Source organism: Sturnus vulgaris, chromosome 23 (genome assembly GCF_052056855.1).
Source record: "Sturnus vulgaris isolate bStuVul1 chromosome 23, bStuVul1.hap1, whole genome shotgun sequence".
Classification (NCBI taxonomy): domain Eukaryota; kingdom Metazoa; phylum Chordata; class Aves; order Passeriformes; family Sturnidae; genus Sturnus; species Sturnus vulgaris.
In genome coordinates, this window is record NC_142265.1 from 8,033,927 (window position 1) to 8,056,268 (window position 22,342).

The window sequence follows — 22,342 nt, forward strand, 5'->3', positions numbered from 1 at the left end:
TGCATTTGTTATTCCTGATTTCTGCTGTGCCTGAAACTGAGCCAGACCAGGCTGAATTTGTCCCTGCTTCCCACCCTGACCTGGGAGGACCCTGAGATTGGCTGAGTGACGTGACTGAAGCCCTGTGAGCTGGGCCACCTGGCCTGGCAGCCTGGCAGTGCCTTTCCCAGCTCTCAGGAGGCAGCAGGGCTTCTGTGCCGTGTTTGCCAATTCATCTGTGTGTGTTTTCTGCTGGCCCCAGTCTGTTCCTCACTCCCTCCACAGCTCAGGGCAGAGTCCAGACCTGCTGTGCTGTGGGAAGGGATGTTTCAAAGCCAGGTGAGTGTTTCCCCTCCATACCTGCCCTGCAGGCACTGTGACTTTTGCAGAATCACAGAATCACTGAACGGTTTGGGTTGGAAGGGATCTTCAAGGCCATCAAGCTCCAAATCCCTTGAACACCTTCCACTATTCCAGGTTGCTCCAAGCCCCATCCAGCTTGGCCTTGGACACTTCCAGGGACGGGGCAGCCACAGCTTTTCTGGACACCCTGTGCCAGAGCCTCACCACACTCACAGGGAAGAATTTCTTCCCCGTATTCCATCTAACCCTACCCTCTGGCAGTGGAAGCAGTTCCCTCTTGTCTCTCCAATCCATCCCTTGTCCCCAGTCCCTCTCCAGCTCTCTTGGAGCCCCTTTAGGCGCTGGAAGGGCTCTAAGTTCTCCCTGGAGCTTCTCCTCTCCAGGCTGGACACTCCCAGCGGTGTCCGGAGCAGAAGCGCTCCATCCCCCTGAGCATCCCCGTGCCTTCCTCTGGGGGGATCTGGGAGCCGCCAGGGGCCGGGCCGTGCTGGCCGCGCCCCCGCCGCTGCCCGCGCCCCCCGCCCGGCAGGCACCGCCCCCGCCCCGCCCGCCCGCTCCCCTTTGTGCAGCAGCCCCGTTCCGCGCTCCGCTCCGCTCCCCCGGCACCGCCCGGAGCCGCGGGGCCAGCCCGGCTCTGCCCGGCTCCGCCCGGCCAGCTCAGGTGGGTCCGGCCGGAGAGGGGCCTGGGGGGATCGGTGGGGAGGAAGGGAGGGAGGGACCAGTAGGTTCGGGGTCCGCCCGGCAGCGCGTGGCTCGGGGTGCTCGCTCGGGGGTCCGTTCCCCGGTACCGGGCTGCGGTACCGAGCCCCACCCCGCTCCCGCTGGAGAGGCGGCCGGGACTCCTTCCCCCCGGCTGCCCCGGGGCATCGCCCCTCGCCCCGACCCGTTCGCATCCCGGTCCCGGCGGCTGCCATGGCAACGCCGGGTACCGCGCTTTCCCGTATCCCACCGTTGCCTGGTTACCAGCCCCCCGTGATGGGGAGGATGCCCCGGCGGAGCCACCCGAGACCACCGCGGGCAGAGCCGGAGCGCTCCCGGTGCTCCGCAGGCTGGCAGGGCTGTGGGGAGAGGGGGGATCCCTGGGAGAGGGGGGATCCCGGGGAGCCGGGGGATCCCTCTCTCGCAGCCCTTGGCAGCGCTCTGGCTCCTGTTGTTCAATATTGTAGTAACACCGTGCGTAAACAGCCAAGCGCCTCATCCCGGGAAGGCGTACGGAGGAAGGGAAGAGCGTGTCTCTCAGGGTATGTAATTAATGCTTCCAAAGAAACGGATTTTGGAGTCCATGTGGTGGAACTTGGATCTTGCAGGGATATTTCTGTGGGAGGGAAAGTGACAGGTGGTTTGTGTGGATGTGAATAAGCAGCGTGAAGGAGCAGCCTCTCTGGGAAAGCCGTGTGTGGATTAGAATGGAGCACCCATTTTGGCAAGCCCACAGCGCTCCAAGATGCTGGTGGGTCCCGCTGGGATTTTCAGTCCCGCTGGGTGGTTTTGCTCCCAGTTTGAAACAAAGACAAACCCGGAGAGTCCCTGCTCATGCAGAGCCGGACCATGGTTCCAAGGCGGAGTGAAGTGGAGAGCTGCCAGCATGGAGCCATGGCTGCCAAGCCAGGCCACGCCACCTGTTAGAGCGTGTTTGGGACGTGCTGGAGGATATCCTGTGCCTGCAAGGTGTGAGTCTGCCTGCACCTTCCTCCCACCAGCCTCATGGCTCACCCTCACCTGGAAATATTATCTGCTTTGTCTCAGCGTACCCATTCAGGTAAAACATGGGGTGGGAGCCACGGCTTTGCCAGGTGTGGGGGACACTCCCTGACACAGCAAACCAGCAGCTCTGTGTCTGCTGTTCCCCCGTGTTTGCCTTTCAGGCTGTGTGTGTTTGCAAGGTGTAAAGAGGCTGCTGAGCTCTGCAGCTGTTGTGCCCCTGAGCATGGAGAAGGCACCGCTGGCACAGGCAGCAGGGAGGTGTCCTGTCCTGCCCTGTCCTGTGCCACCTGCCCATCACTGCCTGGGGCAGTGTTGGGGACAACAGCCGTGTTTCAGGGCACTGCTGTCTGCCTCCTGCTCGCAGTGGTCGTGGCTGATGGTGACAGCAGAGGAGAGAAGCGAGAAAATGTCTGCTCTGATGTGCTGCGGAGCGTGGCAGGGCTGTGGTACCCAGCAGGCTCAGGAGCCTCAAACAGCTCCTTGCACACTGCTCTGCCGGGGTGTCCTGATGATCTGGGGTGCTCTCACCACCAGGATCCTGCAGGGAACCTCTCCCTTGTCTCACCTGTGGGATTCTCATGGCTGATGCCCCTGCAGAGCCCAGGCTCATTCAGCCAAACAAGGGTGTGGTGAGAGGATGGGATGGTCCAGGCAGGTGCACGGTCAGGTTTACAGCCCCTGTTTATCTGTTCATTGAATAAGGAGGGATCAGGAGCAGCAGACTCCTGTACAGGGAAGGTGCTGGTGATGTTTATTGCCTGCTGGAGCCCAGGCTGGCTTCCCTGGCTTAGGCAGCCTTAGGCTCAGCAGGGAGGTTTGCCCCAGTGAAGGATTGGCCTTGCTGCCTCATTTGAGTGTCACCGGGGGGCTGGGGACTGTGCTGAGCCACACAGGGCCAGGCAGTCTTGGCTGAGGCTCCTCGATGGTTTAGGGTCAGTTCCATGAGGCTGGAAGAAGCCCTGCAGGAGGCAAGTGGAATTCTGGGGTACAGGTGAGGGGTAGTGCACTCAGAGACGCCCCAAACCAGCAAAAGAGACAATTAGACTCTAGTAAAGCCAGGTTTTTGCCTTCCATCCAGTCAGCCTCTGAATCAGCACCGGATTTGGGAAGGGCCACCCATACCAGAATGGCGAGGGCTGGAAATCTCCTATCCTCTCTCATTTAGAAGCACGAGGCACAACAACAGGCACATTAATAGCCAGATTGATGCTGACGTGAAATGGCAGAAGAGCACATCTATGCAGAGCTGGAAATGTCCATTCACACATGCACGCTCTTAAACGCCCCGGGCAAAGGAGCGCTGCTGTCACGGTCTGGGGGGCTTTGCACAGAAACCAGAGATTTTAACTAGGTCTGATCTCCGGGAGATGCCCTGAGGACTCCTGGTGGAAGGCGGAGGCTGCCCGGAATTGCGCTGTGATGGCTGAGACTTGACAGGGCAGATCTATGCAAAACAATGAAAAGGAAAAGGGGACTTGGAGATCCAAGAGCATTACAAATTCACCTGCCTTGCTCTGGCAGGATTTGCTGTGCTGCAGAGAGCTGAGCCAGGCGGGAGGGACTGGGTCTGTCTGCCTGGATTTGCCCATTCCTCTCCCTCACCGGGGCTCCAAGCACGTACACCCACCAAGAATGGCGTGGGAATGGCAAGGGGGGATGATCCAGGAGGAAGAGGCTGAGGAGGAGCTGTGGCTGTGCTCTGCATGGAGGCAGTGCTGGCTGTGCGTGGCAGGGCTGTGAATCATCCGGCCGGCTCGCCTGGGTGCGGGTGACTCCCATCTCGTGGTGCCAGGGTGGCCCTGCCATTGTCACCCTGCCTTGTTGGTGTCACTGCTGGCTGCGCTGGGCAGGGGGAACTGACTCTCACCATGGGGCAGGTCCAGCCCTGGCAGCACTGGATTAGTCCCCCAACCCACTCTCATCCATATCCTCCCAGAAAACAGCAAACTCTGTGTACTTCCTCAATCTGTGGTGCTGCTTCCTTCCCCCTTGAGCTTGTCACAAATTTCTGCTGCTCCTTCTACCAGCGGCTCTTCTATGGAGATAGGGATGGTGGAAGATATCTGATTTCCCTCACAGAGCAGCAGACTGAGCTGGGATGAGAGGGGAGGGGAGTTCTGGACGCTGCTGCTCGGCTCCTGTGCTGCTCCACCTCTCTCTGTGTTTTGCTGGATCTCGCAGTTTTAACAGGAAACCCCCATGTTTGGGTTCAAGTCGCAGGCATTGCCACTGCCCGTGGTGTCCAGGGTGGTGACTCCGAACTTTGTGTCACCAATGGGGAGAAAACAGGGAGAGATTTTTGCTGTGGGACGTGGCAGTTGCTGGTTTCCCTCTCCTTTCCCGTGCGGAGGCACAGCTGGATTCAGCGTGGGGGAAGTCAGGAGCAGGGAGAACAGCAAACCCTCGGCAGTGCTCGCTCTTCTCACTTTATTTCAGCTTCAGGAAGAAGTGGGTGGGCCAGCTTGGAGCAACCCAAAAAACCTGTGGCTCTTTGCAAGGCATATGCTTCCTTGGAGGAGAGCTGGGCTCGTTTGCACTGCAGAGCGCCGTGTTTGCCTTGGGAGCAGGGACACTGCCAATCCTGGCGGCTCACTCGTGCGGAGATAAGTTCGGGAGCGCGGAAGTGTGTGAATTCTAGGAATTGAGATAGAAAAACAAAGAACATATGTGTGCTGCGTGCTTGGCTCGGCCCAGCAGTGAACTCCGCCGCGCTACGTGCGAGAAGCCAAATGCTGAGCAAAGGGGTGGAGGGGGTGTGTGTGTGGCTGGGCAGGGCCCAGTGCCACGTGGAGCAGCTCAGGGCAGGGAATAATGTGAAATTCCCGGAGTGTGCTCTTCAGGGAATGATCCGGCAGCAGGCAAATGGCAGCAAAACTGTAAAAGTCTGATGAATGATTTGTTTGAGAAATACGGGAGCCGATGAATATTGATCATGGCACAAGACCGTGAGCTGGGAAAATGACTGAATCTGCAGCCTCGTGGTGAGGAGATAAAGAATGTGAGAGAAAGGAGATACGCATCTCGAAGTGACTGTGCCACCAGCTGTGGGCTCTTTGTGTGTGTTTCTAAGACCTGGTAATTACCCCGAAATCTGCATCTCAGCAAACGAGGGGTTTTGTCTGGGCACACTCCGGTGCAGCCCAGCAGCTGCAGCAGAGGGGGATGAAACCCTCCAGTGTTCGGGTAAACACATCGCCTTCGGAATGGCAAATCGTGGAAGGGGAGGGAGGAATGGGAGTTATCTGGGATGCCGCTTGTTGCGATGAGCAGGGCGGGTTCTGGGAATGTTGGTGGGGCCGGGGCTGCCTCCTCTGTGAACTGGGAACTGGGAAAGGCCACGGAGCCCAGCGCTGCTGGGGCCAGCACTGGTGGGCATTGCTGAGCCTGCTCCGTGCCAGTCCTGGGGGTGACTGTGGGGCACAAACTGGGAGAAGGGGCCGTGGCAGGGTCTGGGGGATCTCGGTGTCCCAGGGAGCCGGCCTGGGGCAGCTGAGCTGCCTCTCCCGTGGCTGACAGCAGGGGTGGGCTGCGGTGGAGGCTGCATCGGAATCAGGTCAGGCTCTGGAGGGGCTGAATAGCGGCACCGCATCCGCCAGCGAGCTGAATTCCTGCTGTGTCCAGGGCCCCTTCCTTATCGGCACTAATCCAGCGCAGCAGCTGCAGCCGCTCAGTAGCGCTCGGCGCTATCGGGGCCGCGCAGGGCTCCCGATAACCTCCCTTCCATTCCCAGCAGCGAGCCCTCTCCGTGCTCCCGACCATGTATGGCCACCCAGCCCGGCTCCAGGGCACGGGGGGGACCGCCTGGCACCGCTGTCACCAGCAGGCAGAGCCCCGGGGACCTGCGGGGACACAGAGGCAGCAGCCAGGCTGCCACCGCCTGCCCTCGGAGGGGCTGCCCCAGCCAAACCCTCTCCTCCCGACACGAGGTGTTCCCCTGAGTGCAGCCAGCGCACCACAGGGTCTGCAGTGCCCCGTGCCAGCTGGCAGGACAGGGAGCAGGTCCCCCCTGTCCCCTGGCTGTCCCCTGGGAGATGGAGAAGGGATGCTGGCAGCAGGTGTGGGTACCAGTGCCCTGCCTTGGCTGGGTGGGTCCCAGCAGAGAAGGTGGCTGTCCCAAATGCAGCTGGGGACATGCCCCGAGGTGGCAGGGAGTGTCACAGCCCGGCCACAGCGTCCTCCCACCCTCCGAGAAAGGTCCGTGCTCCGGCCAGGTGCTCCCAGCGAAGGGACAGCGCCAGGCTCTGCTGGGAGGGGACACCGAGATTATTTACGGTCTCTCCTTGCTGCTGCAGGGAGCCCGGAGGGCAAGTGTGTCTTTGAGCTCATATCCCACCAGGGCCACTGGCCTCATTGCGGGAGTGTAATTGCTATGCTAATTGGGACAAATCATCATCGGGGGCCGGGCCGGGGGCTGATGGCCGAGTGCCGTGCCCTGCTGAGAGGAGCCCTGGGATGCTCGAAACCAATGAAGTTTTAAGAGCAGATGTGGAAAGAGCAAACTAAAATTGTTCTTCTTGCCGTTTCTTCTGCGGTGTCTCTTAAATCTTCTTGAGAAAGTTTTTAATTGAAACGCACCACATTAAAAAACAGTCCCAAGTGCGAATGGAGTCTGTCCCAGTTTAGGAGGCTGGAAATATTCAGCAAACTGGTTAAATTATGCCAACTTCTCCCAAAGACAGCGGGATTTAGGCTTGAGTGTTTCATCAAACTAGGGTAACTGTAAATCCAGCCTCTTTTTTTTTTTTCTTCTGTCTCTGTGGAGGTTTAGGTTGAATATTGGGAAAAGGTTCTTCCCCCAGAGGGTGCTGGGCACTGCCCAGATCCCCAGGGAATGGGCACGGCCCCGAGGCTGCCAGATCTGCAGGAGCATTTGGACACTGTTCCCAGAGGTGCACAGGGTGGGATTGTTGGGGTGTTGGCCCCATTGCCTGCAGAGCAGAGCAAACTTGAGACTTCACTGAGATTTATGCCAAGTGGAGATGGTCGAAAATACATCCCAGAACCCTACAAAAAAAAGTATGAGAGTCTGCTCAAACCCTTCCCTTCCTGACTTTGAACTGCTGGGCTGGGCGCTGTGGTGGCACCCTGGGTGTTTCCTCGGACCAGCCTGGCTCCTTCTCCCGTGGCATGGGCTGGCCCTGCCTGCCCACACAGCCAGCCTGGGTTGTCTGGAGTTGCCCCGTGCTCCCTGGCCTTGTTCCAGTGCCTTCCCTGAGGCCTGTGGGTGCTGACACCCTCTTCTCCCCTCTCTCACAGCAGCCATGGAGGCAGTGCTCATCTTCCTGTGCTCCCTGCTGGTACCCGTGGCCATGGCAGACGGTAGGTGCCCGGTGTGTGTGGCACACACACCTCAGGAAAAGGCTGGGGAACCCCAGGGAACAGGGGGGCTGCAGTGGGGTGTGGGGCAGCAGCCAGGGGCTCGCTCAGCTCACACCCCCTTGTCTGTTCATTTCCAGTGGCCACCCAGGAGAAGGAGGAGGAGGAGGATCCCTTTAACTATGGTGAGTGAGCATGGCTGAGCCTGGGGGTGGGTGTGGGTGTGCCATGGGCACCCAAAGAGCCGCCCCCTCCCCTGGACCCAGCAGGAACGAGCCCTGTCTCTCCCCTTCCCAGATTACCAGAGCCTGAGGATCGGGGGGCTGGTGTTTGCCGTGGTCCTGTTCACTGTGGGCATTCTCCTCATCCTCAGTAAGTTGGGGATATGGTGTGTGCTGGGCTGGCAGGCTGGGGCAGCAGGGGCTGTTCCCGTGCTGGGGGGCACTGGGAAAGGCCTCATCCCATTCCCCCTTCGGCCACACTCACGGAGTTTCTCTCCCCTTGCAGGCAGGAGGTGCAGGTGCAGTTTCAAGCAGAAGCCCAGGTGAGTGAGGGCAGCCTGGTGGGTGCTGCACTCCCTGGGTGTCCCTTTGGGGTGCCCAAAACTGGGGGAGCAGCTCTGCCTGCTCCCAGTGCGCCTTCCTGGCCATCCCACCACGCTGTTGGGCATCCCACCTTGGGATGGGGCACAGATCCCAGCTGCTCCTCTCCTTGCAGGGCTCCAGGGGACGAGGAGGCTCAGGCAGAGAACCTGATCACCTCAAACGGTAAGGTCACTGTGCTGGGGTCCCTGTGCCACTGCCCCGTGTCACAGCCCCCTCCCAGCGCTGGGCAGGCACCACAAACCCCTCTGCTCTTCCCTTTGCAGCAACGGCGGCACAGAAAGCAGAGAACTGAGCAGGAGCCAATGCTGTGAGTCCCCGGCCAGGCTGGGTGGGGGCATCAGGATGGAAGGGACAGCTGGGGCTGTGGGTGGGGGTGACTGCGGGGCTCTGAGCACAGCAGTGGCGCTGGGCAGCTCTGCATCCCTGGGATGGGCTGGGGGCGAGCACTGGAGGGGTCTACAACAAGGAAACTCAGTGCTAGCGAGCTCCTGAGTGTCCCCAGGCAGCCCAGCAGGAAAAGGAAGCATCTGTCCGGATTGTCCCTTGTGTTACACTTCCTTTTCTGGTGCTCCTCCACCCCTGAGTGGTTTTGGTTTTAGGGTTTTCAGAAAGCTGGATGTGAATCCCCTGGGGCATCTTGTTATGAGCTCCCCGACCTCCTGGCTTGGAGAAAGCCTGACCCACTGCTCTGCTCCCTGCACAGACCCAGAGACCCGAGGACAGACGCTGGGAGCCCAGATGCCCGTGGCCTGCGAGGAAACTGAGCCCCCAGCAGCAGGTCCCTCTCAGGAGACGCGGGGCTGCCCTGTCTGTGTCCCCTCTGTGCTCCAGCACCGGTCCTCTGTCTCGTAACCCGACTAAACTCCGCTCACTCTGCCTCCCGTGGTGTGTAATGTTGCTGTGAGATGATCATTACCTCTAGGGCTAGTTGTTGCTGATGTTGTAATTGTGACTTTCTCTTCACCTTTCTCGTGCTGTGCGTGTGATTCGGGCTCTGTAGGACTGGCAGGCTGCTGCCCTTTGGGCTGCCCTCCAAGCCTGGGAACAGGGAGTGTGGGCTGTGGGGCAGGGACCCCCGTTCCCTGCCCATGCCAGCAGCACAGCCCCCCCGGCTTTGGGCAGGGCTTGGGGACCTGCAGTGCCCTGGGGTCATTTCAGGGCCACCTGTCCCCATTTCAGCAATAACCCCCTGCATGCCCCAGCCTAAAAACAGCCATGGTGGGGGGTGAATCAGGCAGGGATATCCCATGGCTCAGCCTCCTCGCTGGGGCCACTGGGGTGCTGGATTCAAGGCTGAAGGAGCTCTCCTGGTTGGCACTCCCTGTTTCTGTCCCTGGTTAAACTTGTGGGACGCTGCTTGGAGTGTGAGGCAAGGCCATGGTGGCAGAGAAGCCCGTGAGATCCCCAGCACGGTGACACTGTGGATGAGGGCAGCAGCACAGCGGTGACCCCACTAACCAGCACAAACCAGCTCCTGCCCGTGAGCCAGAGCTGGGTGGGTGACACAGGCTGAGGGCTAAAGAGAAACAGAGATCCTGTCTGTGCTTGTCTCTGGCAGGGAAGGGGCAGTGGCGTCTCCTCCTGCTGCTCCCTGCCCCTCCTGGCACCTTGTCGCTCCCTGTGCCACCCGTGTCACTGCTGTGTTGTCCCGTGGTGGTTCCGTGTCACCCCCGGTGCCAGCTGTCCCCTCTCCCCGTGGAGCAGCAGCGAGTGGCACTGAGTGATTCTCGGGGCTTTTGTACACCTGAGTTTGCACTGTGACAACGTGCTGAGCCCAGGGGCCATCGTCACCCTGTGTCCTCTCAGGGGTCAGAGGCAAACCTATGATTTTTGGCTCTTCCCCAAATCAGTGGGCAGGCAAAACCTCAGCTGGGGCTAGGGACTGCCAGCTTGGGTGGGGGCAGCAGCGAGGGGTCCCCAGGGCTTCACTGAAACCCCTCGGGGTGCCATCCCCACAGCAGGAAGGGGGTTTTTCCTCCAGGATGGTTCTCAGAGGAGTTTCTGCTGTGTCCATCCCACCGTGGTGGCCCTGCCTCGGGCGTGGGCTGTGTCCCTGCATGCTTGGCATCACTTGGTGGCACCGGGAAGCTCTGTCCCATCTGTGCCAGGCAGAGGGACCATGTCTCTCGTGTTTGTGTCCCTTCCCTCTGTCCTGGCTGTTGCAGAGGGGGCAGAGCAGACCCCCGAGTGTCACAGTGTGTGTCCCTCCAGTCGGAGTGCCCGTGCTGTCCCTAGTGTGCCGTCGGTGTTACCACAAAACAAAGAGCTCCCTGTGGTGTGTAAAATGGCCAAACCCTGAGTGTTGTAAAATAAACTGAGCTATTGTGTCTCCTTTTAAATAGGCGAGTGTGCTGCTGTGCTGGAGGGCTGGTGTGCTCTGTGCTGTGACCTAAGGGGAAAGGAATAAAATATCGTTTCTATCGGTGCCTGCCTGCGTTGTCTCGAGGGCCGTGGCGTTCCCAGGGCAGCCTGGCAGCTTCCCACGCCATCCCATTGTGGCCCGGCTGGGGCCAGGGGAGCAGGGGCAGCGCCCTGGGCAGCACAGTCAGGCTTTGTGCCGGCCGAGCCCCCTCCTGCTCCCTTCTGCAGCTCAGCAAGAGCCAGAGCCCGCGGGAGGGGAGCGCGGGGGCGCGGCCACGGCCACTTTTGTCCCCGGGCTTTTCGGGAGCCGCAGTGTCGGGCTGCTGGCGCGCCGGTGCGGCGGATGCTGAGCGCTGCCAGGGCACGGTGACAGCGGTGACAGCAGAGCCGCCCCACGCAGCACCCTCCCGGGGCTTGGCTGCGCCCCGTGGCACCGGGGCCGGGCTGCCGAGAGCTCCGGGTGTCTGCGCTCCTTAACCCTGCCAAGGGGAGCGTCCCTCGGGGCCGGCTCCCCCCACGGCCACCCCCGGCGTTAATCGCCTTTGTGCGCGTGACTCTCGCCCGCTGATGGCCAGATTAGAGCAAACTGGATTGCACAGCCCTCCTGGCAGCTGGCCCCGCCGGGCCCGGGGCTGGCACCGCCCGGGGAAGGGCACGGCATCCCCCTGCCCACTGCCGGCGGGGATGCGCCACGGACATCGCGGTGCTGCCGGGGTGGCTCGGTGCTGGCACGGAGGTGCTGACCCGGCCCAGGGACACACTCGGTGCCAGGCTGGGAGGACGGGACGTGCTGCTCGCTCCTCTCCAGCAAAAGGAAGTCACAGCTTGTATTTGAGCCCATCCCTCTGCTCGTCACCACCGCAGGAGGTGAAGCCCAGCAGGGCTGACAATGGGAAAGGGAGGGAAGGCTGCGACAAGGACACGCAGCTCGGGGTGCCCAGCCCTCCCCACCGGCTGGCACGGTGGGTGCTGCCCCTGCCCTCCCCTCCCTCTTTCCCAAAGGCAGGCGGGAGCCCTGTGCCTCCCCTCGTGACTGCGATAAACATTACACCGAGGCCATTAATGTTTAATGAGGTTTGTCTCCCAATTAATGCGCTTTCCCGTGGGTACCCACTCGCAGAGCTAGGTGCCCGCCGGACGACACGCCGAGGCCATGGGTGACGGTAAGGACAGACACTTCCATGGGGACATCTCCATGCGAGGAGCAGCGCTGGTCCCTCCCACCACGGGGGGGGCTCTCCATGAGGATTTGGGGTGGGCAGACGTGGGGATGGATCCTCAGAGCTCCACAGCCCTGTGGCACATCGGTGTTTGGCTTCTCGGGGTGATTTCTCCTTCCAAGCTGCTCCCGGCAGAGGGCTGTGCAGTCAGGTAAGGTGGCTGCAGCCGTGACACGGTGACACGGAGGGGGGGTTTTGGGGTGCATCTGGTGCGAGGTGTGAGCCTGACGGGTTGTTCAGTCCTGTGCACTGAGGGGACAGAGCCTTTGTTGGAGTCCTGCAGGCAGTGGCACTTCCCGAGGGCGGTGGAGCTGGGGCCCTGCCTACAGCTTCACCTGGAGCTCGAAGGCTCCCGAGCATCCTGCAAGTGCATGCCGTGAATTTGCCGTGGACCTTAAAGCTCTTGGGGAGATACTCAGGAGTTTCCTGGCTCAGCTGCGTGCCAAGGCAGTCACAGCACTCTCACTTGCAGTCCTCGATCCTGGTCTCTCCCACCTCCACATTGTGAGGACGGGGCTCTCACTGGAATTTCTCCTCTTTTCAGAGCAAGTGCCCGAGCAGGGCCAGGACAGATTCAGCTACGGTGAGTGTGTGCCCGGGGGCTGCGGGCAGGGGGACGGGCAGCCCCTCCCTGCCACTCTGCCATGGGCTCTGTGCTGCGGGCTCAGCTGGGCTGACCTCTCCTCCTCCCCAGACTATGACACCATCCGAAACGGGGGGCTGATCTTCGCCGTCGTGGCTTTTGTGATCGGGCTCCTCATCATCCTCAGTAAGTGCCTGGGTGAGCCGGATACTCCTCGGCTCTGCTCCGTGCTCCACTCATCCCCCTCCTCTGGCCGGGAGGGGGCTGGGGGTCACCAACCCTGTCCCCACAGCACCAGGGGTGGGCACAGCCTGCCCCTGGGGCTGCCTGGGAACTTTCCATCCAGGCACGCTCCCAGCACAGGGCGAGTTGGGAGGGAGACCACGTAAATATTTAGTGTTTCCCTGCCAGCGCCAGGGCTTCAGAGGGAAGGTCACTCATTAAAAATAGCAGAGAAAACTCTGACATTTCCAGAGAGTGGAACCAGAGCTCCCAGAGCCCTCAGACCTCGGCAGCTCCCAGACTGACCCGATGTTAAGTGTGCAGGGCACACTGTGACCCTGCCTGGGTGTTCTGGCACTGCTCTGGAACAGCACCACTTCGTGCCACGGTCACAGCTGCTGCAAGGATGGTGCCCGCTAGTTTTAGGGAGAAAACCATGAAAACCAGGAATATTTGCAATCATGGGGCAGCTTGAGCAGGAGCAGTGCCAGGGTGTGATGGGGTGGGGGGAGGCTCAGCCTCAGTCGCTCCTCTCGCCCCCAGGCCAGCGGTTCCACTGCGGAGGGAAGAAGAAGAGGAGGTGAGTATTGCACGGTTTTCAGGCAGCCTCTTCTCTCCTGCCTGTTCCAGTCCTGCCAGCTGACAGGGTCAGATTTCACCCGCGTTCCCCTTTCTCTCAGCCAGATTTCCCAGTGTAACCCTTCTCCCTTTGCTTTTTCTCCACAGACAAGGGAACGAGGAGGAGCTGTAGGTGCAGGTAGGAGGAGGAGCTGTAGGTGCAGGTAGGAGGCTGCAGCTGGCGGCCAGGCTCCCTGTGCTGGGCAGCGATGCTTTGGGGTACTCGTGCTTCAGGCCAGTACTTCTGGGGGGTCTGTCCCGGGAGCAGAGGGGCTGGGACACGCTGGCCATGTCACCCTCCCTCTCTCCGGTTCCAGAGCTGCAATGCCGTCATGGAAGCAGAGCTCCAGCCGAAGCCCAGGAGTCCTGGCCAGTGGCCACCCCTCACCCCGCTCCTGTGGATCCCCGCAAGGCCAGAACGCAAATTACCCTCGTGCTTCTCCCTCTCTTAGACCCAGCAAGAGTTTCTTGGCTAATAAAGTTCAAGCTCCGAGAGGTTAAACTGTGTGCCCGAGGCGTTTGAATCGCCCACTCTCCTGGCCCGTCGCCAATCACTTTTCTGCCCTGCAGGCGTCTTCCACCAGACCCAGGAAAGGAAAAGTTCCCGCTGGCTCCTCCGCAGCCCGAGGCTCGGAGCAGGGTTTGCTCCGGATGTTTCTTCTCCCAGATGCAGGTCCTGGATCCTGCGGCACTTGCCTTTCCCTTGGGATGCCCAGGCAGCGGCTGGCAGCACTGTGGGGCTCTTTGTGTGCTCGTGTCTGGCTGGGATGGGGTTAATTCTCTCCCTCGCGGCCCTCACGGTGCTGGGCTGTGTGTGGGGAGCTGGGAAGGTGCTGGGAACACTCCAGTTCAGGCTCCTGCTGCTCCCACAGCAGCAGCGCTGTCCCTTCAATACACTCCGTGCAGGATCCTGGCAGGGGACACGGGCAGGACAGCCCCAGACTGACCCAAGGGATATTCCAGACCAGGTACAGAAAAAAAGGGAAAGGAGGAGAAAGGGGTGTGTGAGAAAGGGGGGTGTTCCTGAGTTACAACATTCACCTTGTGGAGCGATACTGACTTCCCGGGAAGGGGCTGGGCATCACCTGCGGATGGCAAGTGGCGAATTTCAGCCTCCTGGGTTTCTTCTTTTCCCCTTTTCTTGTGCTCACGCTCCCTCTGCTTTCACTTTATAAACTGCCTTTTTCTTGACCCATGCGTTTGGGGGAATTTTCCCTCTCTTTAATCTCTCCCAGCCCTGCTGGGGAGGGAAGTGCTGGAGCAGCTCAGTGGGGTCCCGCCAAGGTCAGCCCAGCACAGCAGCGCAGAGCGCGATCCAGGCGTCCTTCTGGGTCAGGAACGGGGCTGGGATGGAGCACGGAGCTCTGGGTGAGCTCTCGGCCCCTCTCAGCTTCGGATTCAGCCAGAAACGGCTCTTAAAAATAAATAATAAATAAATAAATAAAACCTCTCCCGCAATTGGGCGGTGAGTGAGTGAGGAGGGAGGTTCGCTCTGTGTGCGCAGAGCTGGCCCGACACAGACACCTAGTGACGGCAGGGCACAGGGCTGCCTGTCCCCTACCCTGCCCCAGCATCCTCGCCCTTTCCTGGGGCAGGGTGAGGCCAAAAGGGGCCTCGGGGCACCCCAAACAAGCAGAGAAGGAGGAGTTCAGGGAGGGATGCAGCGGGGAGCTCACTCCCAGCCTTGTCGGTCTGGGGGCTGCTTGAGCAGGGAATGGTTTGGATGAGAAACTCCAACTCAGGGGGTTTCCTCCCCTCACCTGAAGCCACTGTGGTTGCTCAGGTGTGCAAGGGGCTGCCTTCAGTGACCCCGACCACGCAGCACAGCCGGGATGGAGAAACCAACTCCCAGGGTCCGTTTGGGCTTCGATCGAGGTCAGACATTGACAGAAAAATAGGATTAGCTGGGGGAAGGTTATTAGGCAAAATCTGTGCAATTTGTCTAATCTGAGGTGCTTATTTAACAGAGTAAGGAGATTATTTTGGAATATAATTTTGACTTGACAGTGACCCACTAATAAAGACTCGTTGCAGCTTTGCACAGCTCAAGTACCGACAGGACTCCTTCAGCCGAGGGAGAAAATGGTTAATGGTTAAGCTCGATGGTCTTAGAGGTGTTTTTAAAACTAAATGATCCTGACATTCTACGAAAAGTGCCTGTTTAACAGCACAAAAGGGTTTGGCCAGACCAGAACTGCCCTGCCCACGCCTCACTGAGTGTTTTGGGGCTGTGTCCCCCAAAAGCAGGAGCTGAAGGTGCCAGCAGGCAGGAAGGCAGCAGGGTGTGAAATGAGCCCGTTCCACGCCCCTGAGCCCCAGGGCTCCCCTCCTTCCCGGCTCCTGAGCGTGCCAGGGCTGCAGCCGTGCCCTTCACTCGCCGGGAGCCCCGCAGACAGAACCCCCGTGGCTCTGGGGCCGGGGATTACAGGGAGAGAAAAGCCGTGTCTGGCTCCCGCGCGGGATCTCTGTCTCGGCACCAGATGGCATTAATGGCATTATTGTGCACGGCTTGGGGACACCCACACCTGCACACACCCCAGCCCGGGCTGAGCCAGGGCTGGGGACACTGGCACTGGGGACAGTGCCAGGGCAGGGCATGTCCCAGCACCCAAAGCCCTGCCCTGGGGGTGACGTTTGGAGGGCAGGCTGTTATCAGAGCTCAGCTGGGAGCAGCCCAGCTCCGTGCTCCTCCAGGGTGGAGCCAGGAACAGAGGACAGGCTTAACCCAGGACAGGGTGCACAGCAAGTGTGGCCTCTCCGAGCTGGGGTAGAGGGGCTGCCAGCAGCTCTCCCCAGTCATTTGTTTTGGATGTTGAGCCCTGGAGCTTTGGGAGATGGAAGGTGGGGGCATCCCTGGAAAAGGCCGCCGTGTCTCCTTCCTCCTGCCACTGCCCCATGAGAGAGTCCTGCTGTCCCCAGGGTGAGTTATTGTCCCCATCAGAGGGTGTCCCACGAACCCGCCCAGCCCTCAGCCCTTTCCTTGTTCTCCCCGTGTTCCGTGGCCTCGGCGAGGAGGTGTTTGCCTTCTCCCCTGAACCAGGCAATCTCGGAGGATTTCTCTCACAGCCCCTTGAGCCATTAATCTTCTCAGAGTAAATCTTTTCTGTGGCACAAAGGGGATTGGGTAAATAATACAGTGGACAACTGGAGTGCCCTTTTCCTCTGGGAAGGCTTCCAGATCCAAACAGCTTCCCCTCAGCACTGGTTATTCCCTGTTTGCTTCACAGGTCTCTGGATGGACAGGTAGGAAGGAGAGGGGCTCTGGCCGGCCTGAGCTTCATCCCCAGCTGAACGTGAGGAGATGAGGCAGCGGGGCAGGAACCAGAGCAGCAGCAGCAGCAGCCAGGGAGGAGCTGCCAGCACTGCTCCGTGGTGCCAGGGACGCATTTCGCCCATGAGGAAACACAAATGCAAAATGTCTCCTCGTTAGTTTAAAGAGGAGAGCAGCAAATGGTGACTCAGGGAGCCAGAGAGGAGCACTGGAGAGAGGAGAGATGGGCCGGGCTGGCGAGGAGCCAGCCACGTGCCTCAGCCTCCCTGTGCTCTGCTCCCGAAAAGGCAGCACATCCAGCAGCAGCAGCACCTCTGCAAAGACAGCAGCGCTCCACGGGCTGGAGTTATCCTCCAGCCCCAGGAAATGACATTCCAGCCCCAAAAAGCAGAGGTGATTAGGGAGTAACTGCTCAAGGCAGCGATGCTGTGGGAGTGCAGCCCAGGGAGGGACAGGCTGGGTCCTCCCGGTGGGATTCACAGTGGGATTCACAGTGGGATTCCCAGTGGGATGTGGCTGGAAGCAAAGGAGGGTCCCCATGAACCCAGCCCATGTGTGTCAGGACCGTGCCTTGGAACCACAGAGGTTGGAAAACCCCTCTAAGACCATCCAAGTCCATTAACCAACGCTGCCAAGGCCAGCACTAAACCATATCCCCAGGGGTCACATCTGTACACATCTGTCTTTTAAATCCCTGCTTTAAATCCCTCCATGGCTGTCCTGGGCAGCCTGTTTAGCCCCTGGAGTTTGCTAAAACTGTGCAAAGCCCCTGGAGCTGGCGAGGACAGGGACCCCGCTCTCCTCCCTGCTCGGAGCACCCCTCGGCGAATCCCCCTCGCCCCTGTCCCCGCTCCCCTGGTCCCCGCTCAGCAACGGAGCTCGGCGACACTAGAGGGAACCAAATCCCAGCTTCTTGCAGGGAAAGAAAGAGGCTTTTCCTCGGGAAGACGAGAATCCCGGCTTGACCGGCAAGGAATTCGGGCTCTGGTCACGGGGGACGCGGAGCCCTTCGCAGAGAACAGAATCACACGATGGTTTGGGCTGGAAGTTTAAAACTGTTCCCCGTTTTCGTGTCACTGTCTGTCCACAGTCATTAGTGCCAGGGGTCCCTTATGGAAGAACACATCCTGTAGTGCACGACCCTAAGGGTTCAAGCAGGATGTCATTTTGGGTACATTGACCTGTTGGCACCTGTTTGGCCAGGATTTGCAGTCCTTTATTGAAGCACAAGCCCCTCGCCACCTCCAGACCCTTTATCCTCCCTCTGCTCTGGGGAAACTGAGGCACCGGGGGCTGCAGCCACAGGCAAGGTGGGTCCTTCCCTCCTCAGCACCCACATAGGGCCAGCCTTGGGGCTGGGGACACCTGGGGAGGAGTGGCCCAGGGATGCAGGACAGGTTTTGCTGGAAGGAATCCTACCCGGGCATGCCCACCACTTTTCCACCCAGGTGCAGTCAGTAATCAGCTGGAGCCCATCCTGCAATTACCCCAGAGCCCGTTCTCCATGTTCCTGGTGGGGCTGGACTGGCAGTGTGGCTGTGCAGGACGCAGCTCTTGTCCCTGTCCCTGTGGCCCTGCTCGGAGAGGCGCTGCCAGGGTAAGTTGGCGATGTGTGGGACGCGCTTTGTGGCAATCGGCTCGCGGCAGATAAGTAGCCCTGTTGTTTTAATGACCGCTTCCTCTGGGGATTTGTCTGCGAGGGCAGCCCAGGCCACGGGGCTGGGGCCGGGCGGGAGCTGAGGTGTGCCCTGGCCCGAGGGTTGCGGTGCCTGCGGCTGGGGCTGACCCCGGCGATGTGTGGGTGATGCGCGCACCTTCCTCTTGGCTGTTTGTCTCTCTGTGCCTGCATGGGAAGAATTGATTTGAGGGGGAAATACCTCGCTGGCTAACGGGGTGTGTGAGCACGGGACGCTGCTGTAACCCCCAGAACCCTGGGGTTGCCTGGAACTGAGTGTAATTCTGCCCAGAGGCAGAAAAATGCCAAGGAAGGGGGAGATTGAAGGGAGGCTGTTTTCAAAGGGCTGTGGGATGCCCCGTGCCCTCGGGAGAGGCAGCAAGACCCTCCCTGTGCAATTCCTGTTGTGGTGAAACACAGAGGGTCCCTCCTCCCGGAGCCTGGTGGGGCTCAGAGCTGTGCGTGGGCATGCATTGCTATAATTTCTCCTGTGTCTTGTGCGGAGTTTGGGCCAGGGAATTAATTCCTCAGTGTGAGCTTCACCTTTGAACCGTGCAGCTGGGCTGGCTGCTGGCTCTGGCTGGCTGCTGGCTGCCTGTGAGCAGGGCAGTGGCTACAGGGAGCGTGGGACGGGCTTCTCCTCGCGAGTCACTGCTGGCCCGGCTTCCTGCGAGCCGCCTGAGCTGCCGAAGCGCAGATCAGCACTGCCCAAATAATTACTGTGGAGATTTCCTGCCTTTCCTCATCGCAGCCACACGAAGCACACGATGCAGTTCTGGTTGGTAGCAGGACACTACCAGCTTTCCGGGCTGAGTGCGCATGCAAAGGAGGCACACAAACAAAAAATGTGCACATTCGAACGCGGAGCCGTGCAGAGGCTGGGCAAGAGCTGAGCCCCAGGTGTGGGCTGGCAGGAGCTCCTGCTCCGGGAGCTCTGGCTGCCTGCCCGGCACTGCCAGCCCCGCACGTGTGCCCGGGCTCAGCGAGCTGGCAAAAGGCCTGGGCTGGGCAATCCGTGGAGGAGCAAACAGGGCTGGAGTGAATGGCACAGGCGGCTCAAGGACTCGCCAGGGCTCCCCGAGGGTGACCCGAGCTGAGTGCTCGCCCTGCCAGCTTTAAATTTTGACTCTGGTGCTGCTTCCTGCCCCACCAGCAGCTCCTGTCCTGCAGGAAGGACCCTTGGTGGGGGAGGTCAGTGTGCTGGGTTGGTTCTCTGAGCTGGGGATGCTGAAGAACCTCACGGGAGCTGTGGAACAGCCAAGGGAGCTAAAAATGAGCGGGTGAGCAGCATTTACTCCCCCTGCTCACGTGCCTCACACAGAGATGTGTGGGGCCCCGTGGGTGCTGTGCCAGCGAGTGCCCTGCCAGCCCACGCACCCCGTTCATTCACTCCCGAGTGTAGGAGGGTACCAACCACACCTGAGCCCGACGCGTTGTGTGCTGGTTTGTAGAGTGCTGTAGCAGGTTCTGGGGCCGGCAGCTCGCTGGGAGCAGGCTGGGCTGGGCTGTGCTGCCATCCTGCAGCAGCTGCCGGGGAGGGAAGGGGGCAGATGCCTGGCATGTGGCTGGGGCTCCCCAGAGCCCGGGCTTTGCTGGCTGCCTGGGTATGGGCCTGCATACCAATTTCCCCGCGAAGTATCAGCGAACATCTGCACGGCGATGTAGGTGGCGATTGAAATGCACCTCGGTTCCTGGAGGGATGTGTGGGCACCGCGTGTGCATCAGCTGCTGCCTCGCCGCCTCTCGGGACGCTGGTGGCGCGGCCAGGGCTGCGGGCGTGGGGCTGGCGAGCGGCACGTGCCCGCGGGGGCCGGCTGTGACACCCACGAGCCGCTGAGGTGGCCCGGGAACGGGCTGGGGAGGGGGTGGTGACGGCGCTACCGAGCTCGGCAGCACCGAGGAAGAGGAAGCACATCCTCGGGGAGGAGGAGGAGGAGGAGGAGGGAAGGCTGTGGTGTGTCAGGCCCGCACAGCACGGGCACGGGGTTTGCGCCTGATTCTGCTGGTGGCACTGAGGGCTGGGCAAGGGTCAGGGGGCAGTGGCCTGTGCTCGTCACTAAAATGACAACGTCTCTGGGGCAGGGAGGGGACAGGGGACATGGCGTGGGCATGCAGGACCCTGCGTCCTGGCAGCTTCTCCGTGTCCTTTGGCCGTGTCCTCCCTCTGAAATGGGAACCTCCCACTCACGGGTATCCCTTGGTGAGCTCTTCAGGGGACTTGTAGGTGGGCAGGCTTGCAGTGAATCCACCAGGGCTGGGAATGGCCAAGGGGCTGTTGTTTTCCCAATTTCTGTGACGATAGTTGCGTTCTCAATTAAATCTAAAGAGCGCTTTTTAAAAAATCCGAACGTAATGTTTTTCCTGCTGGTTGTTTTGTTTGAAATCTGAATGCTTTAATCTTTCTTTCTGTTTATTTTCCAACAAATTGGGCTTGTAAAGGCTGTTTTGGAAAGCAAAGAAAACCTGCTATAATCACTTCAAGAAAAGACACTCTGAATGCTCTAACGGTCCAGACAAATTGGCTTTGGTGCGACTAAGTCTTGGGGAGTACAAGCCTCGGCTTGAGCTAAGCCTTGGATAAATACACCCCAAAGTAAAGCATTAGCTGGTATTTGTTTGTTATTTGCTGGCTGGAGGGATGAATGTGTAATGAATCTGCTGGCCCTGTCTTGCTTGTGTCCCCTCCTGTGGGAGCAGCAGGGGCTGCCGAAACCCTGATCTCCCATCCTCAGAAGTGTCCAAAGCCAGGCTGGGCAAGGCTTGGAGCAACCTGGTCTGTTGAAAGGTGTCCCCGTGGTCTGTAAGGTCCAACCCGAACCACCGTATTATTTTTGTCCCCTGGATGCTGGACGAGCGTGCGGGAGGCCCGGGGAGCAGGAGGAGTGCCGGTGCGAGTCCCGGGTGGCCCAGCCGTGCTGCTGCACCCGCAGCCCCGCGGCCAGGACAGGGCAAGGCTCCGCGGTGCAGCTTTGCGGGGATGGGGGAGCGAGAACCGCGCTCCGGCCGCGGGGCTGCACCGGGGCTGATGGCCCGGGGGCGAGCGCAGCTCGGGGGCGGCCGGTGGGGGCCAGGGGGCTCTGACAGCCCTTGAGGAGGAGGAGGAAGGGGCTCGGCCGGCGGGGGCCGCGGCCGCCCCCAGCCCTGCGCGGCACGGGGGGGGCGGGCGCGGGCGGGAGCCCGGCCCACGGGCGGGAGCGGAGCGGGGCGGAGCGGGAGCGGCGCTGGGCACCTCAGCCGGGCTGGCAGCGGCGGCAGGAGCGCGGCACGCCGGGGCACCGCACCTCCGCAATTGCGCCGCAGCCCGGGGCCAGAGCTGCTCTGTATGGCATGTGGCTGGTAACTTTTCTCCTGCTGTACTCTTTGCCGAAAGGTACGTGGGGACCGGGGCGGGGGCGGCGGGGGTCCCCGGCAGCGGGACCGGGCGGGCGGCACGGGCTGCGCCCTCCCCGGGGCTCTCGGTTCTTCGTTTCTCGGTCCCGCATCTCTCGGTGCGCCCTCCGCGGGGTCCCGGGGCTCTCGGTGCGCCTTCCTGGGCTCTCGGTGCGCTCTCCGCGGTGTCCCGAGGGTCTCGGTGAGCCCTGTTGGGATCTCGATACGCCCTCCCCGGGGTCCCCGGGCGCTCGGTGCGCCCTCCCCGGGGTTCCGCGGCTCTCGGTGCCGCGCTCTGGCTGCGCCCTCCCCGAGTGCCCGGGATTGTCGGTGCGCTCCGGCGGAGCGCTCGCCCCGGACGGCGCGGCGCGGCGCGGGGCTCGGGGTGCGGAGCGGGGCCGCTCGGTGCCGCCGCATCCCAGAGCGGCTCCGTGGCTCTGGAAGCCGCGGCCGGGACCCCGCACCGACGGGCGCAGCAGCATCCTCCGGCGGGGCCGCGCCGGGACCGAGCGCTCCGCGTCCCCGGAGCGCTTCTCAGCCTGATCCCGCCAGCAGGCGAAAGGCAGCGATGCCTTAAAATTCGCATCCGTCCCCCTAGGAATGCTGTGTGAAGTGTAACCCAGCGGCTTGACATCAATCAGATTATAGATAAATCATATATGTGGGGGGGGGGGGGATGGGGAGAATCATGGAACAAGCGTGTCAAGGAGACACACGCTGGAAGATTACAGATTAATTTAAAGTTGGGCATTAAGTGGATGCTGCCCACATCCAGCGAGGTGATACTCTAACCGAGTCTCTGCTCTAGATGCAATTAAAGAGAGGCAGGAGCTGCGTGGAGCACAGACACTTAAATCCCACTGCGTTTGTTACAACAATCGATCCATGTTACATAAAGGAATTGCCCATTTCCGGATCTGCGGGAATTTTTAATTATGTTTCTGTAATAAATTACCTCTTTGCCCACGACCCGACCTGCGGATGCGGTGCTGAAGCGCCCACCTCTTGGAAAATTGTCTACTCAGAGGATGTAAAATGACATTTGCCCTAATTATC

The 22,342-nt window shown here is 60.7% G+C and overlaps 3 protein-coding genes across 11 annotated transcripts in view; all 3 read left to right on the forward strand.

Moving 5' to 3' along the window:
- The first annotated feature begins 872 nt into the window (after positions 1-872).
- On the forward strand, positions 873-10,387 carry FXYD6 (FXYD domain containing ion transport regulator 6). Of its 6 annotated transcripts, XM_088177892.1 has the most exons (9): positions 929-1,003; positions 1,509-1,583; positions 7,303-7,365; positions 7,503-7,547; positions 7,660-7,734; positions 7,870-7,906; positions 8,080-8,129; positions 8,231-8,274; positions 8,671-10,387. In XM_088177892.1, exons 3-8 carry the CDS (start codon positions 7,308-7,310, stop codon positions 8,257-8,259), a joined length of 294 nt encoding a protein of 97 aa, XP_088034018.1. In that variant the 5' UTR covers positions 929-1,003; positions 1,509-1,583; positions 7,303-7,307; the 3' UTR covers positions 8,260-8,274; positions 8,671-10,387. The 6 variants fall into 6 exon arrangements, with proteins under 6 accessions (XP_088034022.1, XP_014740211.2, XP_088034019.1 ...); XM_088177896.1 differs by lacking the exon at positions 1,509-1,583 and having other exon boundaries at positions 873-1,003; positions 8,567-10,387; XM_014884725.2 differs by lacking the exon at positions 1,509-1,583 and having other exon boundaries at positions 873-1,003.
- Positions 10,388-11,117: 730 nt separating this feature from the next.
- On the forward strand, positions 11,118-13,473 carry FXYD2 (FXYD domain containing ion transport regulator 2). 3 transcript variants are annotated; one of them, XM_088177898.1, is made up of 6 exons: positions 11,118-11,290; positions 12,093-12,131; positions 12,243-12,317; positions 12,897-12,933; positions 13,080-13,110; positions 13,289-13,473. In XM_088177898.1, the coding sequence occupies exons 1-5, from the start codon at positions 11,218-11,220 to the stop codon at positions 13,102-13,104; spliced, it is 249 nt and encodes an 82-aa protein (XP_088034024.1). In that variant the 5' UTR covers positions 11,118-11,217; the 3' UTR covers positions 13,105-13,110; positions 13,289-13,473. The 3 variants fall into 3 exon arrangements, with proteins under 3 accessions (XP_088034024.1, XP_088034023.1, XP_014740213.1); XM_088177897.1 differs by lacking the exon at positions 11,118-11,290 and adding an exon at positions 11,439-11,491 and having other exon boundaries at positions 13,080-13,135; XM_014884727.2 differs by lacking the exon at positions 11,118-11,290 and adding an exon at positions 11,441-11,491.
- Positions 13,474-21,154: 7,681 nt separating this feature from the next.
- Positions 21,155-22,342, forward strand: part of DSCAML1 (DS cell adhesion molecule like 1) — a 92,235-nt gene continuing 91,047 nt past the window's right edge. For both annotated transcript variants that reach the window (XM_014884638.2, XM_088177899.1), the window contains exon 1: positions 21,155-21,287. In XM_014884638.2, the coding sequence (XP_014740124.1) occupies positions 21,245-21,287 (43 nt within the window). In that variant the 5' untranslated portion in view covers positions 21,155-21,244. The remainder of the gene's footprint in view (positions 21,288-22,342) is intronic.

Excerpts from the sequence above, each read along its gene's own strand:
- FXYD6 (XM_088177896.1), top strand. The coding sequence starts at position 7,308 with ATGGAGGCAGTGCTCATCTTCCTGTGCTCCCTGCTGGTACCCGTGGCC. Across the intron at positions 7,735-7,869 it reads GGGCATTCTCCTCATCCTCA|GCAGGAGGTGCAGGTGCAGT; the intron begins GTAAGTTGGGGA and ends CTCCCCTTGCAG. Across the intron at positions 7,907-8,079 it reads AGTTTCAAGCAGAAGCCCAG|GGCTCCAGGGGACGAGGAGG; the intron begins GTGAGTGAGGGC and ends CTCTCCTTGCAG.
- FXYD2 (XM_088177898.1), top strand. The coding sequence starts at position 11,218 with ATGGGAAAGGGAGGGAAGGCTGCGACAAGGACACGCAGCTCGGGGTGC. Across the intron at positions 12,318-12,896 it reads CGGGCTCCTCATCATCCTCA|GCCAGCGGTTCCACTGCGGA; the intron begins GTAAGTGCCTGG and ends TCTCGCCCCCAG. Across the intron at positions 12,934-13,079 it reads GGAGGGAAGAAGAAGAGGAG|ACAAGGGAACGAGGAGGAGC; the intron begins GTGAGTATTGCA and ends TTTTCTCCACAG.